The sequence below is a fragment of the Miniopterus schreibersii genome (genome assembly GCF_964146895.1).
Source record: "Miniopterus schreibersii genome assembly, chromosome: 9".
NCBI lineage: Eukaryota > Metazoa > Chordata > Mammalia > Chiroptera > Miniopteridae > Miniopterus > Miniopterus schreibersii.
In genome coordinates, this window is record NC_138118.1 from 38,364,198 (window position 1) to 38,385,221 (window position 21,024).

General features: G+C 37.2%; 1 protein-coding gene across 10 annotated transcripts in view; it reads right to left on the reverse strand.

The window, feature by feature from the left end:
* Positions 1 to 21,024, reverse strand: part of SUGCT (succinyl-CoA:glutarate-CoA transferase) — an 844,228-nt gene that overhangs the window by 704,312 nt on the left and 118,892 nt on the right. For all 10 annotated transcript variants that reach the window (XM_081148082.1, XM_081148079.1, XM_081148077.1 and 7 more), the window contains exon 8: positions 13,741 to 13,884. In XM_081148082.1, the coding sequence (XP_081004208.1) occupies positions 13,741 to 13,884 (144 nt within the window). The remainder of the gene's footprint in view (positions 1 to 13,740; positions 13,885 to 21,024) is intronic.

Below are 21,024 nucleotides of genomic sequence, written 5' to 3' on the forward strand. Positions count from 1 at the left end.
ATCAACAAATACTTTAAATGCATATGGATTAAATGCTCCAATTAAAAGACATATGGAGGCTGAATGGATAACAAGACACTTATATATACTGTCTATTAGAGCCTCACTTCAGATCAAAAGACACACAGGCTGAAAGGAACAGAAAAAATATTTCATGAAAATAAAAACAAACAACAATAAAGCTAGGGTAGCAATACTTATACCAGACAAAATAAAATGTAAAACAAAAGCTATATGACAAGAGACAAACAAGGGCCCAGCAACTCTACTTTTGGGTATTTATCTAAAGAAACCCAAAACACTAGGTTGAAAAGACATATACATCTATACATTCATTGAAGCATTACTTACAACAGCCAAGACATGTAAGCAACTTAACCATCCATCAACAAAGGAATAGGATAAAGAAAAAGTGGTGTGTATATACAATACAATAGAATATGATTCGGTCTTAAAAAAAGAATGAAATCTTGCCATCTGCAACAAAATGGATGGACCTAGAGGGTACTGTGCTGAATGAAATAAGTCAGAAAGAGAAAGTCAAATGCCATATAATTTTACTTATGTGTAGAATCTAAAATAACAAAATAAATGAACAAGCAGAAGAGAAACAAACTAACAGATACACAAAACATTTTGAAAGTTGCCAGATGGCAGGGGGGTAGGAGGATGGGTGGAAAAGATTGAAGGGATTAAGAAATACAAATTAGTAGTTACAGAATAGTCAGGGGATATAAAGTACAGGATAGGGAATATAATCAATAATATTGCAATAACTATGTATGGTGTCAGATGGGTACTAGATTTACTGGGGTGATAATGTCATAAGTTATGGAAATATGTAATCAATTGGTTGTAAACCTAAAACTAATATAATATTGTAAGTCACCTATAATTAAAAAATAAAATATTAAAGTGGGGGGAAAAAAGAAGAAAACTGAAAAATACTGTTTACAGTCCTAACTGGTTGAATCTGAAGATGTGAAACCTAGGTATATGGAGAGCAGACTGCTTCCTTATTGAAAAAAAAAATACAAGTATAGGTGGACCCATGCAGTTCAAACCCATGTTTTTCAACAGTTAACTGTATACAATGGAATATTTTTAGGCCAAAAAGGAAATTCTGCCATTTGTGGCAACATGGATGAAGCTAGAGGGCATTATGCCAAGTGAAATAAGTCAGACAGACAAAGATAAATACTATATGACCTCACTTACATAACAGGGTATAGGGTATTAAAAAATCTCACATTTAATTAATTAACTAAGCAAGAATTAAATATACTAGCAAAACTAATAGTCTAAAATATTTACAGTTTCATATTAAACATGTTACAGGAAGCAGCAGTTCCAATTCCTCTTTTCACCAGTCTTGACCACAGGAATATAGCAGATGTCAATGGCTAGCCAGGCCTGCAACATCCTGTCCCCAGAAATAAAACTCGCAGAGAGAAAAAACACCAGAGGCTGACACACATAAAAAAAGCATCCAAACCACCCAAAAGCTGTAATTTGAAATTGCACATCACCAGAATTCCTTAGTTCCCTTCTTTCCACAATTACCCTTATAAAAGCCCATGAGCCTACTATCTTCTCAGGTTGTCTGCACCTGAATAAATCACTTTCCTTCTATCAGCACCTGTGTCATGTGTTTGGCTTCATGGGGGCAGGCAAAAGAATGTGAGGGTTGTTTCGGTTGGTTTCAATCACATGTATAGTCTAAAAAAATTTTTTTTGAAAAAGTATCTTTATTGATTACAGACAGAGGAAAGGAGAGGGAGAGAGAGATAGAAACATCAATGATGAGAGAGTCACTGATCAGCCGCCTCCTGCACGCCCTTGACTGGGGGGATCAAGCCCGCAACCAGGGCATGTGACCTGACCGAGAATAGAACCCTGATTGCCTGGATACTAGGTCAACGCTTAACCAATGAGACATGCCTGGCCAGGTTAAAAAATTTTTTTAATTAAAAAAATATCAAGAGGCAGAAAACCTGAATAGGCTGATAACAACTAATGAAATTGAAGCAGTAATCAAAAAACTCCCAGCAAACAAAAGTCCTGGAACAGATGGATTTACAGGCGAGTTTTACCAAACATTCAAAGAATTAACACCTATTCTATTCAAATTATTCCAAAAAATTCAAGAGGAGGGAAAACTCCCAAACTTTTTATGAGGCCAGCATCATCCTAATCCCAAAACGAGATAAAGACACTACAAAGAAAGAAAATTACAGGCCAATATCCCTGATGAACATACAGGCTAAAATCCTCACTAAAATACTAGCAAACTGGATCCAGCAATACATTAAAAAGATCATACATCATGACCAAGTGGGATTTTTTCTGGGGATGCAAGGCTGGTACAACATCCGCAAATCAGTAAATGTGATACATCACATAAACAAAATGAAGGATAAAAATCATATGATCATATCAATAAATACAGAAAAAGCATTCGACAAAATCCAGCACAGATTTCTGACAAAAACTCTCAGCAATGTGGGAACAGACGCATCATACCTCAACATAATAAAGGCCATATATGACAAACCTACAGCCAACATCATACTCAATGGTCAAAAACTCAAACTATTTCCATTAAAAATAGAAACAAAACAGGGAGGTCCACTTTCACCACTCTTATTCAACATAGTACTGGAAGTCCTTGCCACAGCCATCAGACAGGAAGAAAACATAAAAGGTATCCAAATTGGAAAGGAGGAAGTAAAACTGTCATTATTTGCAGATGACATGATACTGTACATAGAAAACACTAAAGGCTCCATCCAAGTACTACTAGGTTTGATAAACGAATTTGGCAAGGTAGCTGGATACTAAATCAACATCCGGAAATCAATGGCATTCTGATACACCAACAATGAACTCTCAGAGAGAGAAACTAAAAAAACAATACCATTTACCATTGCAACTAAAAAAATAAGATACTTAGTAATAAACTTAACAAAGGATGTAAAAGACCTGTACTCAGAAAACTAAGGGACACTGGAAAAAGTAGAGGAAGACATAAACAAGTGGAAGAATATACCATGCTCATGGATTGGAAGAATTAATGTCATTAAAATGTCCATACTACACAAAGCAATTTATAAATTCAATGCAATTCCTATGAAAATACCAACAGCATATTTCACAGATCTAAAAGAAACATTTCAAAAATTTAAATGGCACCAAAAAATACTCTGAACAGCTGCAGCCATCTTGAGAAAAAAAAGAACAGAGTGGGAGGGATCACTTTATCAGACATCAAACTGTACTACAAAGCCACTGTAATTAAAATGGCCTGGTACTGGTACAACAACAGGCATATAGGTCAATGGAACAGAACAGAGACCCCAGAAATAGACCCACACCATTATGGCCAGTTAATATTTGACAAAGGAGGCAAGAGCATGCAATGGAGTAAAGACAGTCTCTTCAATAAGTGGTGCTTGGAAAATTGTACAGATACATGCAAAAAAATGAAACTAGACCACCAACTTACACCATACACAATAAACTCAAAATGGATAAAACACTTAAATGTAAGTCAAGAAATCATAAAATCCTAGAAGAAAACATAGGCAGTAAAGTCACAGACATTGCACGTAGAGGAATTTTCACTGATACATCTCCTACAGCAAGAGAAGCAAAAGAAAATATAAGCATGTGGGACTGCATCAAATTAAAAGGCTTCTGCACAGCAAAAGGAAACAGCTTCTAAATACAAAGGAACCCCTCAGTCTGGGAAAACATATTTGCCAAGGATGTATCTGATGAGGGGCTAATTTCAAAAGTGTACAAAGAACTCATACTACTCAGCAAGAGGAAGACAAACAATCCAATTAATGGGCCTGGAGAATATTATGCTAAGTGAAATAAGCCAGGCAGCAAAAGACAAATATCACATGATCTCGCTTATATGTGGAATCTAAAGAACTTAATAAACTGATGAACAGAACAGATTCAATGACATGGAAGCATAGATGAGTCTCACGAGTGTCAGAGGGATGGAGGAGGGCGGGTGGGTGGAGGGGGAGAGAGTAGCCAGAGAGTTTATGTGCATATATACACAACACAAGGACACGGACAATGGTGGGGAGAGGGACTGGGGAGAGGGAGGGGATGGGGTGGAATGGGTCACTGGGGACAAAAAGGGACATCTGTAATATTCTAAACAAAAATGGGCAAAGGACCTGAATAGACACTTTTCCAAAGAGAACATACAGATGGACAAGAGACATGAGAAAATGCTCAATGTCGCTAATCATCAGAGAGATGCAAATTAAAATCACAATTAGGTGTCACTTCACACCTGTCAGAATGGCTACCATCAACAAATCAACAAATGACATGTGCTGGTGAGGATGTGGAGAAAGGGGAACCCTAGTACACTGCTGGTGGGAATGCAGACTGGTGCAGCCACTATGTAAAACAATATGGAGGTTCCTCAAAAGATTAAAAATGGAGCTGCCTTTTGACCTAGTAATCCCAATTCTAGGAATATATCCTAAGAATCTTCAAACACTAATCAGAAAGAATATATGCACCCCTATGTTCATAGCAGCATAATTTACAACAGCTAAGATCTGGAAACAGCCCAAGTGCCCATTAGTAGATGAGTGGTAAAAAAGCTGTGGGACATATGCACCATGGAATACTATGCCGTTTTAAAAAAGAAGGATGTCATACCCTTTGGGACAGTATGGATGGACCTATAGAATATAATGCTAAGTGAAATAAGCCAGGATAAGAAAGAAAAACATCACATGATCTCGCTTATATGTGGAATCTAAAAAATTTAATAAACTGATGAACAGAATAGATTCAATGATATGGAAGCACAGATCAGACTGACGAATGTCAGAGGCATAGAGGAGGGCGGGTGGATGGAGGGGGAGAGATTACCCAAAGAATTTATATGCACATATGCACAACCCAAGGACACGAACAATGGTGGGGAGAGGGACTGAGGAGACGGAGGGGACGGGGCGTAATGGAACATTGGCGAGAAAAAGGGACATCTGTAATATTTTAAGCAGAAATTTAAGAAAAAAAACAAAAAACAAGCTCATAGATACAGAGAACTGACGGGTTGTTGCCATAGACAGGGGTGAGGTTGGGCAAAATGGGTAAAGGGGCTTAAATGGTACAACCTTCCAGTTATAAGTTAGTCATGGGGATGTAACGTAGAGCATGGTGAGTGTATTTAATGTTACTAAATTGTATATTTGAAAGTTGCTAAGAGAGTAGGTCTTAAAAGTTCTCATCACAAGAAAAGAAAAATTGCAACTATGTGGTGAAAGATGTTAACTAGATATTGTGATGATCATTTCACAGTATATATAAATATCAAATCATCATGTTGTAGATCTGAAACTAATATAATGTTATATGCCAACTATATCCCAATTTTTCAAAAGGTGGTTAATCTGTCTTAAATACACTAATAATCTTAGCAACCTCTGACTAGTTTAGCCACAGCATAATAGGCTAAATCACTGCTACCATATTTTTCAAAATCAAATCATATCATCATTAGCTGTGTATCAAGTACCCAAAGTCAATGGTTTTCTACCTTTTTCTAATCTTCCCTAGCAAACATAGAGGCCGTGAGACATACTCATTGGTGACAGTGGTTCTCCAACTTATCTCAAAAGACTAGGTGAGTCTGCCATTTGACGAATAGTAGGTTGGGCTTTGAGAATACCACTGTAAGCAAGAACAAACATAATTCCTGCACTCATGAAACTTACAGTCTGAAAGAGCAACATGAACAACAAATATAGACACGCAGCCAAAATGGCTGGAATATATGCATTACCTTTGCACTTACTGTACCCTCACTTTGTAAAAACCCTACCCGTGATTCTACTTACATCCAACCCCACCCCCAGAGAACCATACAACCACAGACTTCAACATTGTAAATCACTGTGTTAGGTGCTAGAAGAGAATTAAACTCTACAAGATAATTTTTTCCAAAGCTAATTAATTAATAATTGACACATATGTAAAGCAATCTAGGTAGAGATCAGGAGACAAAAGTAGAGTCCCAAATCCAGGCTAGGCTATATAATTTGTAAGTACTGGTGCAAAATGAAAAATGTAGGGTCTCTTGTTCAAAATTATTTAGAATTTCAAGGCAATGACAACAAAACATTTAAACTAAGCTTAGGGCCCTCTGTGACTGAACAGGTCATATACCCATGAAATCTTCACGGAGTCCATACTTATCAGATGTGCAACCTTTATCCAGTCACTTATCTCAGGTTCCTTACAGATGTGAAATTAGGGGAAGAAAAAAACCACTTTCAGCTTCTTCCCATAACTAACATTTGTGTTTCTCTGTTAAGGACATAGATCAATCAGAGTTACTTTAACATTTTATATAATCATTAAAATTCTGACTATGACTCAAAGCTAGTGTTGAAAACTCATACATAGAGCTGCTCCAAGATGGTGGCAGACTGAGTGGAAGCTACACTGACACTCTCCCTGGACTAATCTGGATTTACAACTAAAACATAGTAAAACCATCCTGAAAACCAAGTAAAAACAAGCTGGAGAGCACCTTCATAACCAAAGAGGAAAAGTGGTGACTGCAAAGAGACCAGTAGGAAGTGGGGACCCGAGAGGGCTGGCTGGGCTCCCACAGGCAGCAGCTGAAGGTCCTGAGGGACATTTCAGCTGTGTGGGGTTCCCACAGAGGACTCTGGGGCATAAACCCCATGCTGGGCTTCCCAGCCAAGAGCATAAGAACTGAGAAAGGTGCCTACATAACATCTGGCTGTGGAAAGCAGCCAGGTTTCTGTCTGCCAGGGAGAGGCAGCTGGAACTTCAGACACCCTCTTAAAGAGCTATCGCAGAATGTTTCTTGTGCAGCCACTCACCTTGGTCTCCAGCGCAGGGGAGTGGAGTGGACTGACACTGTGTGGGGAGAATCTGGGGAGAGTCATTCCCCCAGACTGTGGGGGACATCTTTCTTGGGAGGCAAACATTCAGCTTTTGCCTGAGGGGGGAAACAATTGCCCCATCCCGCTGGAGAGCCTCTTGCCGTGCTCAGAGGAATTTCTATAGCCTAAGGCTTGTTAAGAGACTGATAGCAACCAGCCACTCCACCCTGTGGAGCTTCTACAGCCTGAGGATCATTAAGAGAATTAGATTAACAAGTCTGCAGACTGAGGCAGACCTCAAGGTGCTTTTAGTTTTTGCCTGATCTGTTTTGGGACCCCGCCCTAAAAAAAGCAGACTTTCGTGTGCATCTCGGTCCTTTCCAAACACATCCAGCCTCAGCAGTGGAGACCTGAAGCCTGGGGTTGTTTATAGGCCCAAACAGTGTACTGAGGGCCAGTCAAAAACTGCATCTGACATTGGCCTGTACCAGAGACCCTCCAAAAAGGCTGAGAATCCTAGCAGATCTACCTAACATTTAGCCAAAATGGAGAGACCAAAAAACAAGCCCCAAATGAAAGAATAAGAGAAGTATTCAGAAAAAGAATCAAATGTAACAGAGATAAGCAACCTCACAGATATAGAGCTCAGAATACTGATTGTAAGGATGCTCAACAGCATGAAAAAAGATTTGGAAACTATGAAAAATGACCAGTCAGAAATGAAGAATAACATAGCCAAAATAAAGAATACATTAGAAGGAATAAATAGCAGATTAGAAGAAGCCGAGGATCAGATCAGTGAATTAGAAGACAGTGTAGAAAAAATCACTCGGTCAGAGACCCAAAAACAAGAAACAATTAAAACACAGAAGGACAGTCTAAGGGAGCTGTGGGACACCATAAAATGTAACAATATTCGCATTATAGGAGTGCTAGAGGAGACTGAAAGTAAGCAGAGGATAGAGAACCTGTTTGATGAACTAATGACAGAAAACTTCCCTAACCTGGTCAAAAAAAAAAGCATACAGGTTCTGAAGGCACAGAGAGTCCCAAGCAAAAAGAATCCAAAAAGGCCCACACCCAGACACATCATAATTAAAATTTCAAAAGTCCAAGACAAAGAAAGAATCTTAAAGGAAGGTAGAGAAAAGCAATCTGTTACCTACAAAGGAGCTCCCATAAGGCTATCATCTGATTTCTCATTGGAAACTCTACAGGTCAGAGGGGAATGGCATGAAGTATTCAAGGTAATGCAAAACAAGGATCTGAAACCAAGGCTACTCTATCCAGCAAGATTATCAATCAAGCTGCATGATGAGATAAAGAGCTTCTGAGACAAAAAACGGTTAAATGACTTTATCACTACATAACCAGAATTACAGGAAATGTTAAAGGCCCTGCTATAATTAGAAGTAGAAATAAAGAGAATGACAAATAGCTATAAAGAAACAAAATGTCAGTGGATAAGTATCTTTCAATAATAACTTTAAATGTAAATGGATTAAATGTCTCAATAAAAAGATATACGGTAGCTGAAATGGATAAGAAAACATGACCCAAATATATGCTGTCTATAAGAGACCCATCTCAAAACAAAATACTCATAGAGGATGAGCGTGAGGGGATGGAAAATAATTTTCCATGCAAATGGAAACAAAAAAAAAAGATGGGGTAGCAATACTCATATCAGACAAAATAGACTTCAAAATGAAGACCATAACGAGAGACAAGAAAGGTCATTACGTAATAATAAAGGGATCAATCCAGCCAGAGGATATAACCCTGATAAAACATATGCACCCAATATAGGAGCACCTAAATTTTTTTAAAAAAACTTCTAGAAGACTTTAAGGGAGAGATCGACAGCAATACAGTCATATTCGGGGACCCTAACAACCCACTAACTTCACTGGATAGGTCTTCCACACAAAAAATCAACAAGGAAACAGTGACCCTAAATGACACACGAGATCAGATGGATTTAATTGACCTTTACAGAACATTCTATCCCAAAGCTTCAGAATATACATTCTTCTCAAGTGCACACGGGACATTCTCAAAGATACAGCACATGTTAGGACACAAAACAAGTCTCTAGTAGTTCAAGAAGACTGAAATCATATGAAGCATCTTCTTGGATCACGATGGCATGAAACTAGAAATCAACTACAATAAAAACAATAAGACATTTAAACACATGTTTTTAAACAATGAATGGGTTACCAAAGAGATTAAGAAAGAAGTAAAAAACTTCCTGGAAACAAATGAAAAAGAAGATACAACAATTCCAAATCTATGGGACACAATGAAAGCAGTCCTTAGAGGTAAGTTCATAGCAATACAAGCCTACCTCAAAAACAAGAAAAACTTCTAATAGATTGTTTAACTCTACAACTTAAAAACTTAGAAAGGGAACAACAAGAAAAGGCCAGAGTAAGTAGGAGGAAAGAAATAATAAAGATTAGAGCAGAAATAAATGACATAGAGACTAATAAAACAATACAAATGATCAATGAAACCAACAGCTGGTTCTCTGAAAAGATAAAGAAGATTGATGAACTTTTAGCCAGACTCATGAAGAAACAAAGAGAGAGGGCCCCAATAAACAAAATCAGAAATGAAAGAGGTAAAATAACAACTGATCCAACAGAACTACAAAGGATTGAAAGAAAATACTATGAACAACTATATGCCACCAAGCTGGATAACCTGGATTAAATGGATGAATTCCTAGAAAAATACAACCTTTCAAAATTCAGTCAGGAAGAATCAGAAAGTCTAAATAGGCCGATAACCGCTGATGAAGTTGAAGCAGTAATCAAAGGGCTCCCAGCACACAAAAGCCCTGGCCTGGATGGCTTCACAGGGGAGTTTTACCAAACATTCGAAGAAGAATTACCACCTATACTCCTCAAATGATTTCAAAAAATCCAAGAGGGAGGAACACTTCCAAACTCTTTTTATGAGGCCAGCATTAGCCTAATTCCAAAACCAGATAAAGAAACTACAAAGAAAGAGAATTACGGGACAACATCCCTGATGAACACAGATGCTAAAATCCTCAACAAAATATTAGCAAATAAGATCCAGCAATATATTAAAAAGATCATACACCATGACCAAGTGGGATTTATTCCAGGGATGCAAGGCTGATACAATATTCGCAAATCAATAAACGTGATACATCACATAAAAGAAGTGAAAGACAAAAATCATATGATCATATCAACAGATGCAGAAAGAGAATTTGACAAAATCCAGCACCCATTTCTGATTAAAAAACTCTCAGCAAAGTGGGAATACAGGGATCATACCTCAACATAATAAAGGTCATATATGACAAACCTAAGGCCAACATTATTCTCAATGGGCAAAACCTAAAACCATTTCTCCTAAGAACAGGAACAAGACAGGGGTGTACACTTTCACCACTCGTATTCAACATAGGACTGGAAGTCCTAGCTACAGCAATTAGACAAGAAGAAAACATAAAAGGCATCCAAATTGAAAAGGAGGAAACAAAATTGTCATTATTTGCAGATGACATGATATTGTACATAGAAAACACTAAAGAATCCACCAAAAAAACTACTAAATTTAATAAATGAATTCAGCAAGGTAGCAGGATACAAAATTAACACCCAGAAATCGATGGCATTTTTATACACCAAAAATGAACTATCAGAAACAGAAACTAAAAAAAAAAAAAAAAAAATACCATTTACCATTGCAACTAAAGAAATAAAACATCTAGGAATAAACTTAACCAAGGATGTTAAAGACCTTTACTCAGAAAACTACAGGACACTGAAAAAAGAAATAGAGGAAGATAAAAACAAATGGAAAAATATGTCATGTTCAAGGATTGGAAGAATCTACATCATTAAAATGTCCATATTACCCAAAGCACTCTATAAATTCAATGCAATCCCTATTAACATACCAACAGCATATTTCAGAGACCTACAAAATACAGTTCAAAAATTTATATGGAAACAAAAACACCCCGAATAGCCACCGCAATCTTGAGAAAGAAGAACAAAGGTGGAGGGATCACAATACCAGATATCAAGCTATACTACAAAGCCATTGTAATCAAAAGAGCTTGGTACTAGCAAAAGAACAGACATATTGATCAGTGGAACAAAACAGAGAACCCAGAAATTGACCCATACCATTATGGTCAATTAATATTTGATAAAGGAGGCAAGAACATACAATGGAGTAAGGACAGTCTCTTCAATAAATGGTATTGGAAAAATTGGACAGATACATGCAAAAAAATGAAACTGGACCACCAACTTACACCATACACAAAAGTAAATTCAAAATGGATAAAAGATTTAAATGTAAGGCATGAAACCATAAAAATCCTAGAGGAAAACATAGGCAGTAAAACCTCAGACATCTCTCATAGCAATATATTTGCTGATATGTTCTCCTAGGGCAAGAGAAACTAAGGAGAAAATAAACAAATGGAACTGCATCAAAATAAAAAGCTTCTGCACAGCAAAGGAAACCATCAACGAAATGAAAAGGGAGCCCACTATATGGGAAAACATATTTGCCAATGACACATCGGATAAAGGGTTAATATCCAAAATATATAAAGAGCTTCTACAACTTAACAAAAGGAAGACAAACAATCCAATTAAAAAATGGGCAATGGATCTAAATAGACACTTCTACAAAGAGGACATACAAGTGGCTAAGAGACATATAAAAAAATGCTCAACGTCACTAATCATCAGAGATGCAAATTAAAACCACAATGAGGTACCACTTCACACCTGTCAGAATGGCTACCATCAACAAGTCAACAAACTACAAGTGTTGACGAGGGTGTGGAGAGAAGGGCACACTACTACACTGCTGGTGGGAATGCAGACTGGTGCAGCCACTATGGAAAGCAGTATGGAGTTTCCTCAAAAGATTAAAAATTGACCTGCCATTTGACCCAGTGATCCTACTTCTAGGAATATATCCTAAGGAACCGCAAACACCAATCACAAAGAACTTATGTACCCCTATGTTCATAGCAGCGCAATTCACATTAGCTAAGATTTGGAAACAGCCCAAGTGCCCATCAGTAGAGGAGTGGATAAAAAGGCTGTGGCACATTTACATCATGGAGTACTATGTGGCTGTGAAGAGGAAGGACCTTTTGGCCTTTGGCATAGCATGGAGGGAACTAGAGAGTATTATGCTCAGTGAAATGAGCCAATCAGAGAAGGACAAGTACCAAATGATCTCACTTATATGTGAAATATAATAAGCAAAATAAACTGATGAACAAAGTGGATCCAGACACATAGAAGCTTGGAACAAACTGAGGAATCGCAGAGGTAAGGCGGGAAGAGGGATGTGGGTGGGGAGAGATTAATCAGGGAACTTGTATGTTTATGGGCATGGCCCATGGTCATGGACATTGGTGTGGGGAAAGTCTCAGGATGGGATGGATGTGGGCTTGAAGGAATCAGTGGAGTTAAAACGGGGACATCTGTAATGGTCTCAACAATAAAGATAAATATTTTTTTATTAAAAATAAATAATAAAATAAAATAAAATAATAATAAAATAAAATAATAAAATAGCTACTGAATAAGGAAAAAATAAATAAATATAACCATTAGAAAAAAATCTCATACATAGTATTTCACCTTTAGCCATAATGATACTTTTACCTCTGTACACCTCCTTAACTTTGCCTAAGAGAAAAAATAATCTTCAAAGCAGTCCTCTAGATTTACTGTTTTCCTATATATGCAATTTAAATCTGAAGTTCCCAACTGAGGTCTCTGTCTATAAAGTAGTTTTTCCTACAGTAAAATGAATACTTGAACAAATTAGATATTTTTTTGTATCCCTAAAAAATTACCTAGTCAGAATCAATTTCCACATATGGTAACAGCAACTGGTTCTGCTATAGTAAAAAAAGAGGCAAAATGTCCATTTGAGAGTGAGTTAACCCTTTTATTCCATTAGTTTAGTATTTAGCATATTATAATTGAAACTATCTAACCAGGGGTTCGTAATCTGGAGTTCATGGAAAGAATTCTGGGAACTATAACCTGAATAGAAATATATATGTATATCTTGATTTTCTAAAGCTCTAAATAAAATTGAACATTTTCTTCAATTATGAATATAGGCAACAAACACAGTACAGGTACCACAGTGGTACATATGACTCGATCACCAACAAACATTATACATATTTTCATATCATATTATAGTTATTGCACCTATCTTAAATATTGCTTATGCTCAACACCTCAAAATGACAATAGTTATTGGACTCACTGATAGATCTTGTGATTTAACATAAATGGAATAATGCATTAATGTACATGGTATAAATTGTACATGGTATAACACAAAATTGTTTTATATATTGAAATAATTACATTTCAATATAATTGGTTTCCTTGGTAATCCTAAATATATCATTTTGTGCATTTAAAAAGATAATTCTGAGAAAAGGTCCACAGACTTCATCAGACTACCTAAAGGGTCCATAGCACAAAAAAGGTGAAGAAACTTTGGTCAAAAGAAGTTAGAGCTCACGTGACAAAATGGAAACACCTGTACTCTTGTAATAGATCTAGTCTAATAAAAACTGTCTTTAAAATCTAGTTCAACAGCAATGTCTGCATACAGCAAAATTTTCATGGTTCATCTATTTTAATATAACAACAATTAAATACACAAAAACAAAACAGATTTCTGTTTTTTTCTGTTTTGTTTTGTTTTTTTCAGATGTGACTACTGAATGTAATATGAAAGGGTATATGCCAGATACATGGTTTTACTCCACTATCTAAAATGTTATTTGGATTGGTACCTGAGATGACAGTAGGTTACAATCAATGAACAGTCCTTTTCCAGTTTTATATCTTTGTATCAATCCAGCCATAATGGCTCCATATGCATACAGGCCAGTGGCAAGATCAGTCATGGCGACTCCTGGACGAACTGGATCTCCATCCTGATTTAAGAGTTGGTTTGAGAAAAAGAGAAAATTGAGAATTAAAACCATCATATGATTTCTCAAATATTCTAAGGTCAAATAGAATAATTGTATATGACATGTGCAAACACAAACTAAAGAAATACAGCAAACTACTACTGAAGATATCTGTTGCTGGTGAGAATATATTTATATTTACTGTATATTTGCTGAATTTCTTGCCCTACCCCTTACCAATCAAACCAAACCAAACCAAATGAAATAAAATATTTATAAAACATGTCTTAAATTCTTTTTAATATATTTTACCTTTTCTATACTTAAAAAATAAGTAATTGAATTTGAATTTAAATGAGTCAATCTGTTCAAAAGGAAAGAGTTAAAGTAGTATTTGTTTTTTCCAAGTTGGGTAGAAGGCTCTCCCAGGAATTAAAGGAGGTCTAATTTCCTTATAACTGGCAAATATACTAATGGTATCCACAGGAAGCTTTTTTCAGGATACTCCTGATTTAGAGTTACTATGGCAAACAAACCTAGAATCTATAGATTTATGGGTATGGGAAATAAGCTTTACAATTATTTGAGTGTAAAATGGAGATATTTCACAGCCTGAGTTGTTCCCTGTTGTGTGAGGTAACCCATGTACTTCACTGGAAATCTTATCTAGTGCTCTGGGATTGAGAGTTTTGTCTATTGTGGGAAGAAAGGAGCTGGGGCCTCTCTCAATGTCCAGGACTTCTCTCTGCTTCCTCTGTGCCTGCTGATTGCTTATATCTTTGAAATTACAAATAAAGTTTAAAACTGATTAACAGCTACAATTCATGTTGGTCTAATTTGACAATCCAATCCTTGACTCATATGTAAAGATACTAAAACAGTGCCTTGCAAACAATAAGTATTCTATAAAAATGAGGTATCAAAATTATCAACTGTATTATCAGTCACTGTTATATCAGACAGTTCCTATTTTTCACTACCTTGAATTCTGCTTAGGCTTTCATTGCACAGAATACCTAAAACACATACATTTTATATTATGTCTCATTGATACATTCACTCATTCAATTTCTGACTAATTAATTCCAGCTGCTGTTCAGTCATTTTCAGAAGCTAATTTTTTCCTTTTCTGAAGCCCACATAGAAACGATGTTAATTGTCTTACTAAAGTACTAAATAATGTTCAAAGTCAGTCAGACTTCATAATGACTAAACTCTTTTTCCTTGCTTTTAAACATATTTCAAGAAAAATAGTGTCAAAAAAATTGGAAACTTCTGGCTATTTTCTATTATTATTGGCAAAACTTGTAATGGTTTGAACCAACAGTAAATTTAAAATTAAATTTTTCATTGTGATTTAAGATTATTAAATGTAGTAACAGTGAGAGACAAGTTCAAACTTAAGCTTATATACATCTGCTTTCTCACTACAAAAGTAATATTATCATATCTGTTATACTTAGATTAATAAAAATAAATAAGATAACAAATCCTTTATATTTTAAGTTTCCTGAAAAGAAGAGCCTATACCTGATAAGTATTCTAAAACCATCATTGCATTATACAGCATAACAGTGTGAGATGTATAAACATTAAAAAAACATTAAGTCTTCCATATAGTTGAAATAACATTGCCCCTGTTAAAACTGGCCATTTGTGAAGGTTCCAGTCACATAAAAATTACAACTAAATTAGAAAACAATCAACCTGAATAACCATTTGAAGACTAGCTGAACAAAATCCCACAACTAAAGATATAAAGAAGAAGCCACAATGAGACTGGTAGGAGTGGCAGAGAGGGGAAATGGGCTGGTCTTGCACCCACTGTGGCAGTTGAGAATCTGGAAGAATATCTTAGCTGTAGAGCCCACCCTCCCCAGGAGGAGGAGGTCTTAATGCCAGCCCTAACCCCAGGCCAGGCTCCCCAGCCCAGAACATCAGTGACAGGAAGAGGAACCCACATGACACCTGGCTGTGAAAATGAGTGGGAATTCCACCCATCCAGGTGAGACTGAAGGCTGCTGGGAAACCAGGCTTCCGCTTAAAGGACCAGCCAAAAAACTCTTGCTCACAGGCACTCACCTTAGGCTCTAGCAGAGAGACAGTGGCTCAGGAGACACCAGAGACATAAAAGGAAAAACTGAGTTGTTTGGCTTTGGCAGGAGGGTTGGAAGGCCAGCAGTTTCTGAGTTGAGCCCTCCTACCACACAGCTGATGGGAACCATCTTTCCTGTGTTGTGTCCTCCCCCAACACAGCCAAATCTGATTCAGCATTAGCCTAGTGAACTCTACAAACAGCCCCTGACCAGTCTCTGAGAACCTGCCCTACTCAACTTGCATATGACCAAAGGTTCTCACCGTAGCACCCACCCTGGGCCCAGGTTGTAGTCTTATTATTAAAAAATCTTGAAGAATTGCATCAAGCTCAAGAGTGCCAGAGACATACAGGGAGAAACTGAATTGTGTGGCTTCAGTGAGAGGGCTATTGGATGGCTGCCACTGTCCCTGTGCTGAGCCATCCCCCAACACAACCAAATCTGAATCTGCATAAGCCTGATGAATACCACCTGCTCCACTCTAATGACTCCCTGAGAACCCCGTTGCCTGGATTGTACTAACAAAACAAAAAAATTCAATTAATAAAATCAAAAATGAAAGAGGGAACATCACTAACTTACTAACATAAATAAAAAGGATTATATGGAAATACAATGAACAATTGTATGCCAACAAATTGGATAACCTAAATGAAATAGAAAAAGACAAACTATAAAAACTGACTAAAGAACTTAATAAACATATGACAATAAGAGATTTTGAATTAATAATCACAAAGTTTCCCTCAGAATAATAAATGTCTAAGCTTTTTTTTTTTTAGCTTCACTGGTGAATTCTACAAGCATTTACAGAATTAATATTAATTCTTCACAAATACCTCCAAACCCTGAAGGAGGAGAGAACACTTCTTAACTCGTTTTATGATGCCAGTCATATACTAAGGTCAAACCATGAGAAGAAATCAAAAGAAAACTATAGACCAATATATTTTAAGAATGGAAACACACAAAAAACATCAAAAAAATATTAGCAAAATGCTTAAACGGCAACATATAAAAGAATTACACACCATAATCAACTGGGATTTTCTCAGGAATGTAAAGTTGCTTTAACATTTAAAAATCAATCAATATAACACATTATATCATTAAAATAAAGAACAAATGCAACAAGACTACCTCAAAAGATACAGAAAAATCATTTAATGAAACTGAACATCCTTCATAATAAATACTCAACACACTAGGAATAAAAGTGAATTATTTCAATTTCATAAAGTCCATATGAGATAAAAACACAGTTAACATCATAGTTAAAGGTAAAAAGCTAAATGCTTTCTCCCAGAATCAAAATCAAGACAAGAATATCTGCTTTTATCACTTTAATTAAACATTATACTGGAGATTTTAGCCAGTGCAATTAAGAAAAAAAGAAGTAAAACAAGTCTAAGCTAGAAAGAAATAAGTAAAACCATCTCTATTTGCAGAAGATATAATGTTGTAATAGAAAATCCTAAGCAATCCACTAAAAAACTCCTAGAACTAAAAAATGAGTTGAGCAAGTTTGGAAGATATAAAGCAATATACAAAAATCAACTGTATTTCTAAACAGCAACAATAAACAAACCAAAAATGAAATTCAGAAAATTCCATTTACAATAGCATAAAAAATAATAAAGCACTTAGGAATAAATTTAACAAAAGAAGTACAGACTTATTCTCTGAAAACTATTTTTAAAAAGAAATTGAAGGGAAAATTCCAAGCTGGATGCAGAGTAGTTGGAAGCTACACTCACCTACTCCCAGCCCAAAATCAGATTTACAACAAAATTATACAGCAATCAACCTGAATAACCAACAGAAGGCTAGCTGAACTGAAATATTATAACCAAGGACTTAAAGAAGCCTTACAGAGACTGATATAAAGGGCAGAGATGCAGAAAGCCCTGGCCCATGCACCCACATGAATCTGATGAAAGGCCAGAGGGATATTCAGATGCAAAACTACCACCCCCCAGGAGCATGGAGCCTCAATTGCATGCAGGGATCCCCAACCCAGAGCAACAGACACAGGAAGAGGAGCCCATATAGAATCTGGCAGTTAAAATCAGTGGGGATTAAGTTGACTAAAAGAGAAGAGAGTCTGCTACAGACCCAGATGCCACCTTCACAGGGTCCAGTACTCCTATTGTTAAAGCACCAGTGTGGAAAGTGTCCTGCCCAGTCCTCCAACTGCTGGTAACACCATTCTGCTCTACTGGCATGACCCCAAATCAAGACTCTTTTGATCTGTGCTCCCAAGCCTCAGTGGCTCTGCCCTGCTGAGCATGCTCCTTAAGAGGGGATGACTGGCTGTACCCAACCTGAATGTGCTGTACAATCCTCCTGGGGGAGATACAGTTGGAGACTCTGACAGAGACTAAGTGGTTTGGCTCTGAAGTAAGGGCCACTCCAGTAGGAGCCTTATTAAGTTCCTGACCTTGTGGCACCAGCTTTGTCCTACTGTCCTAAGTCACCACACCCTATAAAGCTCGTGACCTGTGGAAGGGTCTGTGGGATGAGGCCAGCCCAGCTCCGTTCTACAGTCTTTCTTCAGAATGCTCTGGAAGAAGATCAGGTAACCCCAGGGTGGTGGGGAGGGTACAGAGTAGCTGAGAGGTGGAGGTGGACCTCAGAGAGTCTCAGACCCTTTATAGATCTGCCCCATCCCTAAGCTAGAGGAAGCCAACCATTGCATACAGATTGGCCCCTCCCACACACACCCAGGCCCAGTAGATGTGGCCACAGTGAATAGAATGGTAACTCCAGAACAGGTAGCCCAAGGCAGTTACACACTGACATCAACCTGTACTTGAACCCTGTCCAAGTGGAACCAGAACAAACACAACCAGTAAAGGTATTCAGACCACACCAGAGCCCAGCCCAACTAACTACACAAGAAGAACACCCGAAGGGGGGTCCTCAGCAGGCACCAGACCCTACTGGGAACAATCCTACCATGGGGTAGGGGTCAGCCCTGCACAGTGACTCATACATGATGATCAAGGTTTATCCTTATAGTCAGCCAGCCTGAAGGGTTAACTCCACCCCAAAAAAGGCCAACAGCATTCAAACCTCAGCCACAGCAGGAGGGTGCACAGAACCCACAAGAAACATACCTAGAGCACAAAACTCAGATATCTATAACACTGTGCCACTTAGCCCAACAAGAAACTTACACCATAAATCCATCATAACAAGTTTGGGGGGTATAGCAGATCTACCTAATACATAGAGACAAAGAAATATGCGCCAAATGAAAGAACAAGAGAAAGCCCCGGAAAAAGAATTAAATAAAATGGAACCAACCAAAATACCAGATGCAGAGCTTAAGGATGTTCAAGAAACTTAGGGGAATAATGGATGATCTCAGTGAGAACTGGGAAAAAAAAAAAAAGAGAGAGATAGCATTAAAAAGAACATAGAAAGGATAAAAAAAGACCAGTTAGAAATCAAGAATACAATATCTGAAATGAAGAATACATTAGAAGGAATTAACAGCAAGTGAGATGAAGCAGAGGATTAAATCAGCAATTTAGAGGACAAGATAACAGTAAGCGCTCAAGCAGAGCATAAAAAAGAAAAGAGAATTTTTTTTAAATGAGGAAAGTCTAAAGGAACTCTGTGACAACATCAAGCATAACAATGTCAGCATCATAGAGGTGACATAAGGAAAAGAGAGTGAGCTAGGGATTGATAACCTGTTTTTTAAAATAATGACTGAAAACATCCCTAAACTGGTGAAGGAAAAAGTCACAGAACTTCAGGAAGACAAAAAGTCCGAATCAAGATCAACCCAAAGAGGCTAACACCAAGAATTATCATAATTAAAATGGCAAAGGTTAAAGAAAATGAGAAAATCTTTAAAAAATCAAAAGAGAACGACGTTATTTACCTACAAGGGAGCTCCCATAAGGCTGCCAGCTGATTTCTCAACCAAAATCCTCTAGACCAGAAGGAACTGGCATCAAATATTCAAAGTGATGAAAATCAAGGATGTACAACAAAGACAATTCTATCCAGTAGGGATATCATTTAAAATTGAAGGTGAAATAAAAGCTTTCCAGGAAAAAAAAAAAAAAAGGGGGAGCTAATTACCACCAAAGTAGTATTGCAAGAAATGACAGAGCAAGGGTGGTGAATGTCTGGCCTGTGGGAAGTATATGGCTCATGAAACCATTTGGTCTGGCCCTGCCAATGCAACTGTAGGTGGGACTCAAAATTCAATAAATCTAGGTGATTTTTTCTAATAGCTAATTTTTAAGTTGACAATTTTGTATGGCCAGTGAATGATGTTATAAATATCCAAATGGCCCTTGGCAGAAAAAATGTTCCCCACCCCTGTGTTAAAGGGTCTGCTAGAAGAAGAAGAAGAAAAGGAGGAGGAGGAAGAAGAAAAAGAAGAGGAGGAAAAAGGAGAAAAGGAAGAGGAGGAGGAAGAAGAAGAGAGACAGAGAAACATAGGTAGAAAGAATAAAATGGCTCTAGCTGGTTTGCCTCAGTGGTTAGAGCATCAGCCTGCGGTCTGAAGGATCCTGGGTTCAGTTCCAGCCAAGGACACATACCTTGGTTGCAGGCTCGATTCCCGGGCCACATGCAGGAGGCAACCAATCAATGTATCTCTGTCACTTCGCGTTTCTCTCTCTCTCTCTCTCCCTTTCTCTCTCTGAAAAGCAATTGAAAAAATATCCTCAGGTGAGGACTAAAAAAAAGTAAAATAAAATAGCAATACAAAGTATCTATCAATATAAATGGGCTAAATGCTCCAATCAAAAGACATAGGATAGTTGAATAAGGAAGAAAGCATAACCCATATATATACTGTCTACAAGAAACCCACCTCAGAACAAAAGATACACATAGATTGAAAGTGAAGAGATGAAAAAAAATTTGATGCAAATGGAAACAAAAACAAACTTAGGGTAAAAATACTTATATCAGATGAAATATACTTCAAAACAAAGGCTATAACAAGAGACAACAAAGGTCACTACATAATACAAAAGGAATCAATCCAACAAGAGGGTATAACCCTTGTAAGCCAATGTGAATAAAAATAGTAGCA